Source organism: Bos taurus, chromosome 29 (genome assembly GCF_002263795.3).
Source record: "Bos taurus isolate L1 Dominette 01449 registration number 42190680 breed Hereford chromosome 29, ARS-UCD2.0, whole genome shotgun sequence".
Lineage (NCBI taxonomy): Eukaryota > Metazoa > Chordata > Mammalia > Artiodactyla > Bovidae > Bos > Bos taurus.
Window position 1 is genome coordinate 45,918,331 of NC_037356.1, and position 16,066 is coordinate 45,934,396.

The 16,066-nt window shown below is 54.4% G+C and overlaps 1 protein-coding gene across 5 annotated transcripts in view; it reads left to right on the top strand.

Annotated features, from left to right (window-relative positions):
* The window catches only part of LRP5 (LDL receptor related protein 5), a 124,510-nt gene extending 115,017 nt beyond the window's left edge, over positions 1 to 9,493 (top strand). For all 5 annotated transcript variants that reach the window (XM_024987583.2, XM_024987586.2, XM_024987588.2 and 2 more), the window contains 3 exons: positions 144 to 283; positions 7,546 to 7,643; positions 9,032 to 9,493. In XM_024987583.2, coding sequence (XP_024843351.1) covers positions 144 to 283; positions 7,546 to 7,643; positions 9,032 to 9,293 — 500 coding nt within the window. In that variant the 3' untranslated portion in view covers positions 9,294 to 9,493. The remainder of the gene's footprint in view (positions 1 to 143; positions 284 to 7,545; positions 7,644 to 9,031) is intronic.
* Positions 9,494 to 16,066: the final 6,573 nt, after the last annotated feature.

Below are 16,066 nucleotides of genomic sequence, written 5' to 3' on the forward strand. Positions count from 1 at the left end.
CACTGGGGACAGTCGTCACGTGGGGCTTCTTTTTCTGAGCCTGGTTGGGTCTCCTGGGCAGAGGGGCTGGAGAAAGCACTCCGTGTCCGTGGGGCGCCCTGGCCCCTGACCAGGCCTCATGCCCGCCGGCCCCCCTCCCACAGGCATTTCGTGTGGCAAGTCCATGATGAGCTCCGTGAGCCTGATGGGCGGCCGGGCCGGGGTGCCCCTCTACGACCGGAACCACGTCACCGGGGCCTCGTCCAGCAGCTCGTCCAGCACCAAGGCTACACTGTATCCACCGGTGAGTGGGGGCAGGAGGAAGCCCAGCCGGCTCGGGGCGCCCCCCCAACCCAGGACATCAGGGTTTCTAGAATTACCAGCCTGCCGTTCCATCCCTCAGGATGGTGGATGCGTTCACTCCCCTCCGTGTCCTGACCTGTAGTTTTTTCCTTTCTCTTCTTTTATTGGAGTGGAATTGCTTTACAGTGTTTTGCTTCTGCTGTATCACGAAGTGAATCATCTGTGTGTACATTTATTCCCTCCTTCTTGGACCTCCCTCCCACCCCCTGGGCTTTCTGTTTAGAAAAGAGCACTCCTTGTTCATTGTGGATAATCCGGAAGTCAGGCGAAGTCTAAAAGTGGTAGTCGCAGGCACTCATGGGATGACTTTTGTGCTGACTTTTGCTCCCTGGAGCTTCCGGCAACCCAAGTGGGGTGTGGGCTGGCTCCAGGCCACACCCTAGAAGGAAATGATTGTAGAGGGTGACAATCTGAAGCCCTTAGTGTCCAGGTCCCGCTGCAGGATCCTGAGGGGGACCTTCTCCTCCATACTGGCTGGGAAAGCCCCCCATTGCCAGGAGCATGGCCCGGGGTAACCGGGTAAGCCTGATGCATGGATGCGAATCTGGGGCTACGTGTCAGGTTCTGACTTTACCTCGTCCTGTGCTTCTTAATTCTTCAAAACCTGACTTCTCTGTGATGAAATACTCTTCTGAGGTGAAGATTGCCCCTTGAACTTTCTCTGGGGGGGTCCCAGCAAGCACCACCCACCAGGACGGGGCCTGCCTGCCCTTCTGAGTGTCCCCCATACCCAGGCTGTTGCCCTTCCTTATTGCACCTGATCCTGGCAGGGTCTAGGAAGGAGGAGGCAGCAGGGGTTATTATCTCGGGTCTGCAGGATTCGGTCTGAGTCTCCTGGAGGCTACAGGGCTGGGCTGTTCAGGGGTGGGGGAAGCAAGGAGTCAGCAGAGAGGAGTTGAGGAACCCTCCCCACTGTTCTTGCCTTCCTGCTGCTATCATCACCTGACCTTCGGATGGCCCACGTAGCCAGCTAGAAGCCCCAAGAACCCTCTGAGACTGAGCTGACTCCAGGCCAGCCCCCTGCCCACCCCCTCCCACCCCCAACGTGGACACCAGGATGCTTGCCGCCTTTGGAGGAGCCGGGAGCTGGGGGGATCGCACTTGGCGGCGAGAGATGACACTGACCACCAGCAGTTTTTTACAGTGGCTTTATTGAGATACAGTTCACATACCATACAATCCACCCACTTCAAGTGTCCAATTCCGTGGTTTTTAGGATATTCACAGAGTTGTGCAGTCATCACCATGGTTAAATCTAGAAAATTTCATCATCCCCAAAAGAAGCCCTTTGTGGAGCCAGCTGTTTAAAAATTAACTACGTTGCTTTGAATCAGTTATATACATTCACGGTACAGAATTCAAAGGGCACGGTGAAAAGAGGGCCCGGCCTTCACCGTGACCAGGAATTCACCCCTCCCCAGAGGCACAGCCTGTGCGGGGTTGATTGTGTGTCCTCCCAGGGGAAATCAGTGCATAAGCGAGCATACGGGAGTACGGACTTCATCTTCCCAGCAAAGAGAGTAACATTTTTTCTTTAGTTTTGGAGACAATTGCAGATTTATCTGTAGCTGTAAAATATAATACAGAGCGGCCCCGTCTCCCTTCACCAGTTGTCGCATTGGCAACATCTTACGTAACTATGGTTGTCTTGGCACATGCGTGCTGCTGTAACAAAAATGCCATAGACTGGGCAGCTTAAACTACACGCGTTTATGTCTCACAGTTCTAGAGGCTGGGAAGTTAAAGATCAAGGCTCTGGTTTCTCACTGTTCAAAGCCCAATTCTTAGTTCATAGTGACTGTCCTGTCCGTATATGGTAGAAGGCACGAGGGAGCTCTCTGAGGTCTTATTTTTTTTTGGCTGTGCCTTGTGGATCTTAGGTCCCTGACCAGTTCCCTGACCAGGAATTGAACCTGCAACCTCCTGCAATGGAAGCGTGGAGTCTCAACTACTTGGCCACCAGGGAAGCCCCCAGGGTCTCTTTCTTAAGGACACTTATTCCATCCCTGAGTGCTCTACCCTTGTGGCTTAAGCACTCCAGAAGGTCCCACTCTTAAACCATCATGTTGGAGATTAGGTTTCAGTATATGAATTTGGGGGAGACCCAGACATTAATTCTACAACAGTAATGCAGTATCATAACCAGTGCATTGATACGGTTCCTTTTGACTTTATTTCAGTTCAGTTCAGTCGCTCAGTCATGTCCGACTCTGCGACCCCATGAATCACAGCACGCCAGGCCTCCCTGTCCATCACCAACTCCCGGAGTTTACTCAAACTGTTGTCCATCGAGTCGGTGATGCCATCCAACCATCTCATCCTCTGTTGTCCCCTTCTCCCCCTGCCCCCAATCCCTCCCAGCATCAGAGTCTTTTCCACTGAGTCAACTCTTCACATAAGGTGGCCAAAGTATTGGAGTTTCAGCCTCAGCATCATTCCCTCCAAAGAAATCCCAGGCCTGATCTCCTTCAGAATGGACTGGTTGGATCTCCTTGCAGTCCAAAGGACTCTCAAGAGTCTTTTCCAACACGACAGTTCAAAAGCATCAATTCTTCAGCACTCAGCCTTCTTCACAGTCCAATTCTCACATCCATACATGACCACTGGAAAAACCATAGCCTTGACTAGACGGACCTTTGTTGGCAAAGTAATATCTCTGCTTTTCAATATGCTATCTAGGTTGGTCCAAGGAGTAAGCAAGCGTCTTTTAATTTCATGGCTGCAGTCACCATCTGCAGTGATTTTGGAGCCCAGAAAAATAAAATCTGACATTGTTTCCACTGTTTGCCCATCTATTTCCCACGAAGTGATGGGACCGGATGCCATGATCTTCGTTTTCTGAATGTTGAGCTTTAAGCCAACTTTTTCACTCTCCTCTTTCACTTTCATCAAGAGGCTTTTTAGTTCCTCTTCACTTTCTGCCATAAGGGTGGTATCATCTGCATATCTGAGGTTATTGATATTTCTCCCAGCAATCTTGATTCCAGCTTGTGCTTCTTCCAGTCCAGCGTTTCTCATGATGTACTCTGCATATAAGTTAAATAAGCAGGGTGACAATATACAGCCTTGACGTACTCCTTTTCCTATTTGGAACCAGTCTGTTATTCCATGTCCAGTTCTAACCGTTGCTTCCTGACCTGCATATAGGTTTGACTTTATTTAGAGTTCACCAATTTTACATGTGCATTTTTTAAAGACACCTTTTTAAGAATCCATTTTTATGTGCTTGTTTATTTGGCTGCTCTGGGTCCTAGTTATGATGCACGGGGTCTTTAGTCACGGCATGTGAACCTTCAGTTGCGGCATGTGTATCTAATTCTCTGACCAGGGATCAAACCTGGGCCCCCTGCATTGGGAGTGTGGGGTCTTAGCCACCGGACCACCAGGGAGGTCCCAAAGACAACTTTTTATTTTCAGAGCAATTTTAGATCCACAACAAAATTGGGAGGAAAGTAGGGGGACCTGCCAAATCCCCGCTCCACCCCCATGATCAACGTCCTGCACCAGAGTGGGACGTTGGTTTCAGTCCACGAACCTGCACCCAGAGGCCACCGTATACGTCTGAGTGCACCTTGGTGGTTTGGATTCTTGGTAGAATTCTGTGGGTTTGGACGGACGTGTAATGAATGACATGTATCCACCGTTGGCATCTCGTACAGTGTAGCTTCGTGTGTGCTTTTTAAAACCCGCATGATAGCATCTGCAGGTAATGGTAGCTCCTCAGACTCACTTTTTTTTTGGTAAATGAATTTATCTATTATAATTGGAGGCTAATTACTTTACAATATTGTGGTGGTTTTTGCCATACATTGACATGAATCAGCCATGGGTGTACATGTGTCCCCTGTCCCAAACCCTCTCCCACCTCCCTCCATCCCATCCCTCTGGGTTGTCCCAGTGCACCAGCTTTGAGCACCCTGTTTCGTGCATCGAACTTGGACTGGTATCTATTTCACATACGGTAATATACATGTTTCAATGCTGTTCTCTCAAATCATCCCACCCTCTCCTTCTCCCACAGAGTCCAAAAGTCTGTTCTCTATACCTGTGTCTCTTTTGCTGTCTCACATACAGGGTCGTCGTTACCATCTTTCTAAATTCCATATATATGCGTTAGTATACTGTATTGGTGTTTTTCCCTCTGACTGACTTCACTCTGTATAATAGGCTGCAGTTTCATCCACCTCATTAGAACGGACTCAGCCTCCCTTTTTGCTGCTGAGGCTTGGTGAAGGGCTGGCCTTTACCCAGCTCTTCAGAGGAATGCCCTCTCTGTGTGCTACATCACCCCGACTCCAGAAGGGGGCGCTGTCCCCACCCTGTTTCGCAATGAGGCGGCCGGAGGACCGAGTGGTAACTACCTGCCCTCGCCTCCTCCCCCGGGGGCCATTCTGCCCAAACTGACCACTCCCTGCCCGGTCTCTCCTGCACCCTGAAGTTTGTTTTCCTTCTCGGCAGAGCAAGCCCCCTTCTTGGTGACTGGACAGTGCCCTTTGTTGGGGTGTGGCTGGGCCACACCGTTGGGTGTCTAGTCACCCCAGGATCTTGTTACCCCAACAGCAATGCTCAGAACTCCTGCATTTTCCTCATTTAGGGGAGACTCCAGGAAGATGCCCTGTAGCTAAGGCTGAAGGTCATCTTGACCTTTCTTGCCAAGGGGGTCCTCAAGAGATGACAGTCCCTCTTCCCACCAGCAGAGGGCCACACCAGCATGACTGTCCCTCTCACTCTCCTCAGGTCCAATTTAGGGTAAAAATGGGATTGTAGTGTAATTTACATTTCACTTATTACAAATGACGTCAAACATCTTTTTGTATGGTTAATAACCTTTGTAGTTTTATTTTCTCAGAAAGGTGTGTTGATGTCCTTTTTCTATTGGGTTGTTGGTTTTGTTTTGTTTTGTTAATCCATTTGTAAGGGTCTTGGGGTTTCCCAGGTGGCACTAGAGGTAAGGAACCCCACTGCCAATGCAGGAGACTCAAAAGACTTGGGTTTGATCCCTGGGTCGGGAAGATCCCCTGGAGCAGGAAATCGCAACCGGCTCCAGTATTCTTGTCTGGAAAAATTCAGTGGACAGAGGAGCCTGGTGGGTTCCAGTCCATGAGGTTGCAGAGTCAGACACAACTGAGTGACTGAGCATAGCACGAGGGCTCTTTATGTAGAGATATAGCTGTATTAAACGAATTAGCCTGGGATATGGGTTGAAAATATTTTTCCTAGCTTTTTGCCTTTTGATTTGGTTTATGTTGTGTTTGCCCTTTATACCATGAAATTAAGTCTGGAGTGGTTTTGGTCACGCCCAGAAAGGCTTTCCCTCCTCGTGAAAAATAGTTTCTTTCCATGTTCTCTTAAAGTTCTCAAGGTTTCATGTTTGTGTTTAAAACTTGCCCTTGGAATGTAATTAGAAGGTCTGAGTGAGTCTGGAGGTACTGACTATTTATGCGCTGATGGCTTCCAGGCAGCTTTTATGAGTTGAGGTCCAGTCGGTAGACAGAAACCATATGGTGATTTGAACAGAGAAAGTTCAATACATTATTAGCAGGGATTGGAATTCCAGGGCGTTGGCCAGTGAGAGGTAAAGAGGACTCTTTAGAACACAGGAAAAGCAGATTATCTGGGAGGGAGAGACTGGGGAAGAGCCCCCAGCTGCCAGGCACCAGAAGACAGAAGTGGCCGAGGTGCTGCGCCAATAGAACTTGCTAGAGATCTGCCTACTGCTGTACTGGGAAGACTTCCCCACAAGCCTTCCTGACCTTCACCTCCCTGGTGCCCTGGAGGAGGTAGCTCTGACAGCCAGCAGGGAGGGGATTATGGGCAGGATCCCAGAGCTCCTTGGAGGCAGAAGTGAAGAGGAGCCAGGTCCGGTCAAGTTCAAGGGCAGATGCAGAAAAAGCTCCCCCCCAACCTGGGGTGAGGGGAAGTGGCGGGGGCAGGCCCTTTCTGCTGGTGGTGCTCCCTGACTGGTGTCTGCTCCCCTCTTCCCCCGAGCTGTACCTTCCCAGCTTTGGGGTCAAATCCTGAGCATCCCCAGGCTAGCTGTTTGGGCTGAAGTGGACCCTTCCCCCAGAATAAGGAGAGGTGTCCATGTGGTTCCTGAAGGGCAGGGGAAGGGCTTGGGCTTTTCCTGTAGGTTATTCACCAAGTGTCAGGACTGCCTTAGAAAGCAAGTCTTCTTAATTTTTTTGTTTCTTTTTCTAAATTTTCTTCCTTTCTTGGCTTCGCTCTGAGGCATGTGGGATCTTAGTTCCCTGATCAGGGACTGAACCCAACACCTCCTGCATTGGAAGTGCAGGGTCCTAACCACTGGACCACCAGGGAAGTCCCTAGCCCCATTTTAGAGATGAAGCTGCTGAGGCCTCAGAACGGGAAATCCCTCACCAGGGAGCCTGCTGCAGCTGGGAGGTGCTACAGAGAACTCAATCCACATCTTCCCTGGGACAGGCTGCGCCCTGTCCACCACCCCAGGGACCTGGGGAGAGTCTGTCCTTCAGGGCACACGTGCAGTGATAGCCCTCTGCCTGCTGTGCCCCCTGCAGGGACAGCTGGCAGGAGGTGGGGAGCGGGGGTGGAGTACAGACCTGGCCGGTGTCTGGGCCCCCGGGTCCCACGGTCCCTCTTGTGGGGCCAGTGGTGTGCTGCCTGGCTCTGGAGGGCGCATGCTTGGGGGGAAGAATTGTGTCTTTAGCACCACAGTTTGGGGGCGGTGTAGTCCCTTGAGAAAGGGGCACCCTTTCCTGGTTTGTTGAGACGCTGGCCCGGCGGGCAGCTAGGCTGTAGCCCCTCCCTGGTGGGTGGACGCCCCCTGCGTCCTCAGGGTTCCCCCAGGAGTATTTGGAATAAGGAGTGACTTATAGAGATTAGACTTTTGCACCATGTGGAAGGAGATGGGGAAGTAAAACTCCCAGAGGAACCTCGCCAGGCGCTCAGGCCCAGCGACACGCCCAGGCCGGCAGGGACACTTCCCTGCTGGTGACCGGGGTGCAGGACCCATCGGGGACCTGAACGCGCTGGCCTGGGGTCACGACTGGTCAGCGGGGCGGCCTCGGCGGCAACCCTGCTCTGCCCCTCCGCGTGCCCACCCGCAGGCCACGGCTGCCGCTTCCCGTCCCCAGACCAGGAGAGTCGTGGGAGGAGGCAAGGCGGGCGGGGGTGGCGGGACCGCGGGCTCCGGGGCGCGTGTGACCTCGCTTGGCCTCCCCACAGATCTTGAACCCGCCGCCGTCCCCCGCCACGGACCCCTCCCTGTACAACGTGGACGTGTTCTACTCTTCCAACATTCCCGCCGCCGCCAGGCCTTACAGGTACGGAGCCCCCCGCCGTCCCGCGCCTGGCCCCCTTTCCCGGGAGAGTCAGCCGGGAGGGGTCGGCGCAGCGCGTGGCGCGCTGAGGTCAGAAAGCGCCCGGAGCCGCGGGTGGGAGCCTTGGGGGTCTTGGGAAACCAGCCGGGGTCCCCACCGCGGCTGGCCGCGTCCCTGAGGGCTCTGCGCTCAGACGGTGCTTGAATCCGGCTGGGGACCGCGGCGGGGGCCGCCACCCCGCGGTGCCTCCCCCGGGAAGGAGCGGGCGAGGCCGGCCCTCGCCGGGGCGATCCTTTCTCCTTCCTCGCGGCGCAGGCTTGATTCAGGGGACGTCGGTCCGGCTCCGAGCCAGGCTGGGCGAGCTGAACCTGCTGAGCTTCAACCACCCGGCGGCCTCAGCCCACAGGGCCCACCCCGCTCGGGCGGGCTACCTGATGGAGCACGTGGAGGCTGGGCCCCGCTAGGCTTGCCCCCGCCTCCCGCGTAGAGAGCCGGGTCTGGGGTGCTGCGGGAGGCGTCTCGTGGTCCTGGAGCCGCGGAGCCGCGGAGAGCGGCGCCGCCCGCCCTCTGGTGGCCGTTTGGGGGACTCCCGGGCCTGGAAGGGGAGCCGGCCGAATCCGGGAGGCGCAGCTCTTGACCCGGTGGTCACGACCCTGGTCAAGAACCTGCAGGGGCTCCCCAGCGCCTCAGCGTCACAGCCTGTCACCAGGGCTGTCGCGTCCACTCCAGCAGGCCAGCCCCCTCAGCCTCCAGTCTGCTCCGCTCGCCTGTCCTCCTTCTGGTCCTGCCTCCAGTACCTTTCCCCTCCGGCACTGCCTGTTGGGGTCCTGCTTGCTCCCAGGGCCCCACGTGGGGTGTCCTCCTGCTGCACCTTCCTCAGCGGCGGGCCCTTTGGAGCCGGCTCCCCTTCCTGCCCACTGTGAGGCCTACCTCGGGCCCAGGCCACAGGGCAATGTCACGGGGGTCATCAGGAGACATCCCCGGGATCAAGACGGGACTGGCTGGTCTCCACCACTTACAGCAGTGATACAAGGGGGGATAGCCGTGGCGCACTGTCTGGTGTCAGGCACTGTTTCTAGCACGTTCCATGCAGAATCTCACTTTAATCCTCACAAGCCACTTTTGAAACGGACACCGTTTCATCCTTCCCGTCTTGTCAAGGAGAAACGGAAGCTCAGACAGGTTAAGTTTAGTCCCGAGTGGGCTCTGGGCGCCTTGTTCTCCATAAAGGTGACCTTGGCCCGGGGCTGCAGGCCTTGCCAGGGCCCGGACTTGGCAGCCTGCAAGGTAAGTGCAGGGGCGCCCACCTTGGAGGTGGCGCTGTGGAGGCTCATGGGGGCCCAGGGACAGCCGCTGTGAATGCAGGCTCCCTTTCCCTGTATCCCCTCCAGGCCCTACATCATCCGCGGCGTGGCGCCCCCGACCACGCCCTGCAGCACGGACGTGTGCGACAGTGACTACAGCGCCAGCCGCTGGAAGGCCAGCAAGTACTACCTGGATCTGAACTCGGACTCAGACCCCTACCCGCCTCCGCCCACACCCCACAGCCAGTATCTGTCGGCGGAGGACAGCTGCCCGCCGTCGCCCGCCACGGAGAGAAGCTACTTCCACCTTTTCCCGCCCCCGCCGTCCCCCTGCACGGACTCCTCCTGACCTTGGCCGGGCCACCCCGGCCTCTCAGCGCCCCTGTACATAGTTTTAAATATGAACAAAGAAAAAAATATATTTTATGATTTAAAAAAATATAGTTGGATTTTAAAAACAGGAGAAATGTGAACAGTGATGGGGTGGGCAGGACAGGGAAAAACTTTGTACAATGGAGAAAATATTTATAAACCTAATTTTTTAAAACATCATTGCCATTCTTTCATGCCGTGTGTGCGGGAGTTGCGTGTCCCCGAGGAGTGAACGGTCCACCCTGGGCAGCTGTCAAGTCCTGCCCTTATCTTCCTGGATATCTCACCTTCAGGCTCCCCTAGGGAGGGGTGAGACCTCTGGGAAGAGGCCTGCTCAGGGTCAGCTTGGTGGATGCCTGACTCATGCACGACTTGATGTTTGATTTTATGCTCTGCAATTGCCGTCCTGAAATTCCAGATAATTTTGAAGACTGAGGCCCTGCATTTCGTTTGGCATTGGGCTCTGCAGGTTATATCCCTGGGCTTTGGGCTATTCCCTGGCTGGTCCCTGCTACCGTCTGACCTGTGTGTGCCAGCTCAGGGCTGCTACTGCTCAGCAAGACACCCCCACCCCACCCGGTTGTCCAGTGGTTAGGACTCAGCGCTTTTACTGCCAAGGGCCCCGGTCCAGTCCCTGGTTGGGAAACTAAGATCCTGCAAGCTGCATGGTGTGGCCAAAAAAAAAACCGCCGGGGGCCCTGCCATCCGTGCTGACCCAGTGATGGTGCTGCCAAGCCACACTTGCCCGGGTAGGGGAGGGAGACCCCAATCCTCCTGCTCTCCTGGGCCCCCTCCACGCCCATCTCTGCAGATGGGCTAAGGACAGCCCAGTCCTCACCGAGACGGTCCATACACACTACCTGAGGCCTGCCCTGTGCCCACCCGGGTGGTACTGGAGGAGACACGGGTCAGCCTGGTCCCTGCCCCAGGGGCCCCCAGGCTGCGAGAGTCATGGTGTGTTGTGAGCAGGCTAGGCTGTTCTGGGGTCAGGTAGGAAGAACCACCTTGGCAGGGTTGGGAGGAAGGAAAAGGCAACAGCCAGGAAGGGCTTGACTCTCAGGGAGGTGGATGGGAGGTCGGGAGAATCAGGGCAGTGCTGGTGAGCCCTCCACTGAAGAATCAAACCACAAAGACCTGGAAGAAGACTGCAGTCCTGACCCCCAAGGCCTGGAGAGTGGGGTGAGAGCCGATGGGAGGGGGAATCTGGTGGGGCCCTGAGGGCTCCGACTGTGGGCCCAGGGGTCAGAGCTGGGATGGGTCTGGCTTCTTGGGACAGATCTTTTTTTTTCCAATTTTTGGCTCTGCGGGGTCTCTGTTGCTGCAAGGGCTTTTCCCTAGTTGCAGGGAGCAGGGGCCACTCTCCAGTTGTGATGCGCAGGCTCCTCATTGCAGTGGCTTCTCTCGTGGAGCAGACTCCAGAGCACAGGCCCAGTAATTGTGGCGCACGGGCTTAGTTGCTCCGCAGCATGTGGGATCTTCCTGGACCAGGGATCGAACCCGTGTCTCCAGCATTGGCAGGTGGATTCTTTACCACTGAGCCACCAGGGAAGCCCTGGGACAGAATTTGAGGAGACTCCCCTGAGCCCTGATTGCCCGGGAGTCCCCCAAGGTCATGGCTCATCAGCCTTGACGGCTGTAGACACAAGTGGGTTTGCTGATGCCGCCACTGCTGGGACCTCGAGAACAGATGCTGGGGATGGGGTGACCCGCCGTTGGTGCAGACGGACCGTGAGAGTGGGCGGCCCGTCCTGAGTGCTGATCAGGGGTGGGGTCCACGCTCAAGGCCCCTTTGAAATTTATTTTTACTTATAGGAAATGGCAGCCCACTCCAGTATTCCTGCCTGGAGAATCTCATGGACAAAGGAGGCTGGGGGGCTACAGTTCACGGGGTCGCAGAGTCAGGCTTAACTGAAGCGATTTAGCATGCACGTATTTATTTGACTGTGCTGGGTCTTAGTTGCAGCACGTGGGATCTATTTAATTGTTCCCTGATCAGGGATTGAACCCAGGCTCCCCGCATTGGGCGTGTGGAGTGTTAGCCATTGGACCAGCGGGAAAGGCCCAAGACTGCTTTGCAGACCACAGGGGTCGGATCTGCCTCTCCCGGAAAAGCTTCGTCTCTTATCCGCTCTGTCCAGCTGCCCCGTCTGTCAAGAAAGGGTGCTGTCGCCTGCCCCTGGGACTAGAGTAAGGCTTCTGTGAGATAAGCCTTGCCCAGTCGGGGCCTGGCAAGCGGCAGGTCCTTGGTCATGGGAGAGGTGACATACTTCCTCAAGGTCGCAGCGCTAAGGACCAGCCGCTCCCAGGCCCAAGTTGGATCTCCTGTCCACAGAGCTGCCTGCGGAGGCTCAGGGCTCCTAACATTCGGCCCCGTGCCCTGAGGTGCTCATTAAAGCACCTGTCTCCATGCAGGCGGGGCTTCCCAGGTGGCAGAGAACCCACCTGCCAACGCAGGAGACTTAAGAGATACGTGCCTGACCTCTGGGTCTGGAAGATCCCCCAGAGGAGGGCATGGCAACCCACTCCAGTATTCTCGCCTGGAGAATCTCAGGGATGGGAGCCTGGTGGGCTGCTGTCTGTGGGGTTGCACAGAGTGGGACACATCTAAAGTGACTTAGCATGGCAATGCGGGCGGCCAGTGGGGGAGGGGGGAGCGGCTGCCTCACGGGGGAGACCCCCTCCTGCCAGATTCGCCGGGGATCTGGCAGCGGGGTCGGGGTAGGGGGAGTGGCTGGGCTGTGTGCATTGACAGAAGGGGCGAACCACCCTCTGAGGTCCTCCCCTCCCTCTCCTGCAGGCCCCCAGATAGAGCCGTTGCGTGGCCTAGGAGCCCGAGGGTGCCTGCCGCTAGACCCGTTCCTGCCATGCAAGGTCAGCTGGTGGAGTGGGGTCAACCCTCTGGCCTCCTACCATGTGCCAAGTAAATCTGTCAGCCTTCAGCCAGCAGCTGCTGTGTGCAGAGCTCTGCATGTCAGTCCCACGCTGGAGGACCCAGACAGTAGCCAGATGGGACCCTTCCCTTAAAGGTGCTCAAAATTAGTAACAGAGGCAGCTTCCTAAGTTGTGGAAAGCACAATTCTGAGATATCCTGGGGCCTATAGGCAGGAAGGCAGGGAGGGTTTCCTGGAGGAGGTGATATCTAATCTGTGTCTTCAGCGAGGGGATGAAGTTAACTGGCTTATTTCATTTAAACTTCACAACAGCCCAGCGAGGTAAATGGTATCCCCGACTTGTCGTTGAGGAAACCAAGGCTTGGGGAAAAAGAAGTAAAGAGATTTTTTTTCATTCATTTCTTGAACTCTTCCTTTATCCAGGAAATGTTACCAACTGGCTCCTGGGTGCTGCTCAATGTGGCCAGAAGGGCATCCACCTTCCCTTTAAACCCTCTCCCTCCGCACTGTCACCCACTACTTCCCAAGGCTCTGCCATCCCTTCCGGAGCCCTGTGGGGTCTCCCTCAGGTAGTGGGCTCCCTCCCTACCGACCCCATCAGAGGGGATCCATTTGTTCAGCTCAGCCTGCGTCCAACCCTGGGATGGGTGTGGGAGCTCTTCCCTGCCCGGGGTCCAGTGCTCCCTTGGGTCTACAGCTGCCCTGGGCAGTTGAACAAAAGCCATGTGCCCAGATCTTGGGCACGTCCACACGCTGGGAACCAGGATGCGGGCAGTGGAGGGGGTTCTGCCCCTGAGAAGCCCGGGTGGTTGCTGAGCTGGGTGGGCCTGGATCCGGCTTGGCCCTGCAGTGCTCCTCCTCTGGTGCCTCCAGCGCTGGGGCCCCCTGTTGGACCGCACCCTCCGAGAAGGCAGCTGGGGTCCCACCAAGCAATCCCCATACTGGCTCCTCTCCCCGATCTCCACTTCTCGGCCTCTCCCTCTAACTCAAAGGCTGTCTTCTCTTTTCTTTCCCGGCAAGCTCAATGGTGACCCTCAGTACTAGTAATCCTAGTGGTTCTCCTTCCTACCAAGTCCTTTGATGGGAAGGGAAATACTCAAACCCCGACGACCGCCACCCCCCCCCAACCCAGACTGAATCTTAATGCAGTGAAGAAAAGGAAAAGAGACAAGTTAAATTTCCATCTGAAAGTGGACCCACCTTCACATACCCCTGGAGTTCCCTAGTTGCCCCCTTTTCTCCAGCCTTAACATGTCTTAGCCCGACCACCCAGCAACCCCCCAGCACTGGCTCGGGGCCTCCCAGGGCATGTCCCCTGCCAGGGCAGCCCCATTCCACCCCTCGGATCAGGACTGAGCCCTGGTGACCTAACAGAAGGAAAGACAATGTGGATCTTTGTTCTCAAGGCAAGCTCATTCCATTTCAGGCCTTTGCTTTATCCTGAGCTGGTCTTTTCTGAGTGTATTAAAATGTCCTTCCTTCCTTTTCCTTTCTTTTGCAGTTGCCTTGGGTCTGGTTGCTGCACACGCGCTTTCTCCAGTTGCAGAGTGGGGGCTGCCCTCTACTTGTGGTGCACGGCTTCTCACTGCAGCGGCTTCTCTGGCTGCGGAGCACACGCTCTGTAGTTTCCGTGTGCAGCTCTCAGGGCACACGGGCTTCAGCAGTTGCAGTACACAGGCTCAGTACTTGCGGTGCATAGGCTCAGTTGCTCCGCGGCACATGGAATCGTCCTGGACCGGGGATCAAACCTACGTCTCCCGCACTGGCAGGCGAATTCCTATCCAGTGTGCCACCAGGGAAGTCTGAAATGTCCTTTCTTTCATAAAATCACAGTAATAGTAAATAATATTTTAAAAAATCATTACTTGATAGGATTAAAAGATGGCAGCTCTGTCTGTTCCCCAAAGTTAAGGAGTCATAGCTGGGTGATGGGCACATGTGTGTTCATTATACTTTCCTCTCTACAGTTGAGTATATGTGAAATTTTTCATATAGTTTTTTGAAAAGTCGAGATGGATTGAAAATTGAAATATGAAAAATCAAATTACAAAGGGATTAGGGAGAAAAAGGGGAAGGTGGTGATCTGAGAAATCTAGAAGTTTTATGATGGTGAGGCCAATGCAGAACTTTGAAATCACTGTCCTCCGTGAAGCCTGTCAGTGGCTCCCCGTGGTCCTCAGGACATAGGCTGAACTCAGATGCCTCCTTTTCCAGGAAGTTCTCCCTGACTTCAACCCTTCTAGTTAGGCTAGGAGCTCATCATAAATGGAGACTTTGGGTGCCCACTTGTGTTAGGTGAGGGACTGCATTATTTCATTTAATTATAGTGCGTATGGCTCTGTGATCCACCTGAGTCTGGGATGGAAGAGTCTGAAGCAGGTACCAGCAAGTCCTTTGATGTTGAATGAGTAAAGGGATTCGGGTATCAGTGGGTGGCTGGGCCAACTCCTCCACAGGAGAGCAGTTCCAGCTCTGGTTGCCCCCTCCTACCCACACACTCAGAGGTGTCCCTCTGAGGCACCAACCCCTGTCAAAAACCACACTGACTTGTGCCAGAAGACCGGAATAGGGACATGCATATGCAAGAAACAGACCAGATTGAATAGGATGAAGGCTTTGTGCTGGATTATTTGGAAAGGAAGGGCAGGAGATAAATAGGCTTAAGACTTCCTCACCAGATAGAAGGTAACATTGGAAGAAGGAGGCGGTCCCAGCTGCAGAGAAGGGTCACACCAAGGACAATTCTCAGAAAATCTGGTCAATCAGAAAGGTCAGGAGGTCTTTAAAGAGTTGTTTTTTTAAAAAAAATTTTTGGCCACCCCGAGCAACATGTAGGAGGACCTTAGTTCCCTGACCAGGGATTGAACCCACTAACCCTGCATTGGAAGGTGGAGTCTTAACCACTGGACCACCAGGGAACTCTCTAAAAAGAGTTTTTAATGAAATGAACAAGTATTTCCTGAGCATCTATTGAGCTGGTAAAGAATCCTCTTGCAATGTGGGCAACCTGAGTTTGATCCCTGGGTTGGGAAGGTCCCCAGTATTGGGATCTTGGGAAGATTCCAGTATTCTGGCCTGGAGAATTCCATGTACAGTCCATGGGGTTGCAAAGAGTCAGACATGACTGAGCAACTTTCAATTCAGTTCACTGTGTGCTAAGTACTAGGTACTGGGGTGAAAAGAGAGTGAAAGTGTTAGTGACTCATCCGTCTGACTCTTTGCGACCCCATGGACTGTAGCCCACCAGGCCCCTCTGTCCATGGAATTCTCCCAGCAAGAAAACTGGAGTGGGTAGCTATTCCCTTCTCCAGGGGATCTTCTCAACCCAGGGATCAAGCCCACATCTCCGATGTTGCAGGCAGATCCTTTACCATCTGAGCCCCCAGGGAAGCCTCTGTGGTATAGCAGCAAATAAAGGAAAAACTAACCTCATGAAGCTTCTGCTCCAATGGGTCTAGAAATAGAAAGCTGCATTTTCAGTCCTGCTCAAGAGCACGTGGTCCATCTTACTGTTACTGAAAGCATCACATTGTATAGAGTGCTTTTACTGTCCTGGGGTTGCCTGCAGCCTCTCCTGTGCTCCAGCGCAAGCCTCTCTGGTCCAGCATTACTCACAGAGCACAGCCTTGCTGCTCTAAATCCAAACCATCCTTTCTAAAGTACGGCCAGCCCTGAATTTGCCCTCTGTTGCTCTGAAGTTTTTCCTTTGCTTATCCTCCAAAGCTGCCATGAGTCCCTCCCTCCCATTCTTTCCCCCAGACATGCTTCTGCAGTTCCCTGCTTCTCCCCCGCCCACCCAGGTTATCTGTATATAGATCTCCCTAACCCTCTGCATATATTTTGAACTTGTTGCAATCTT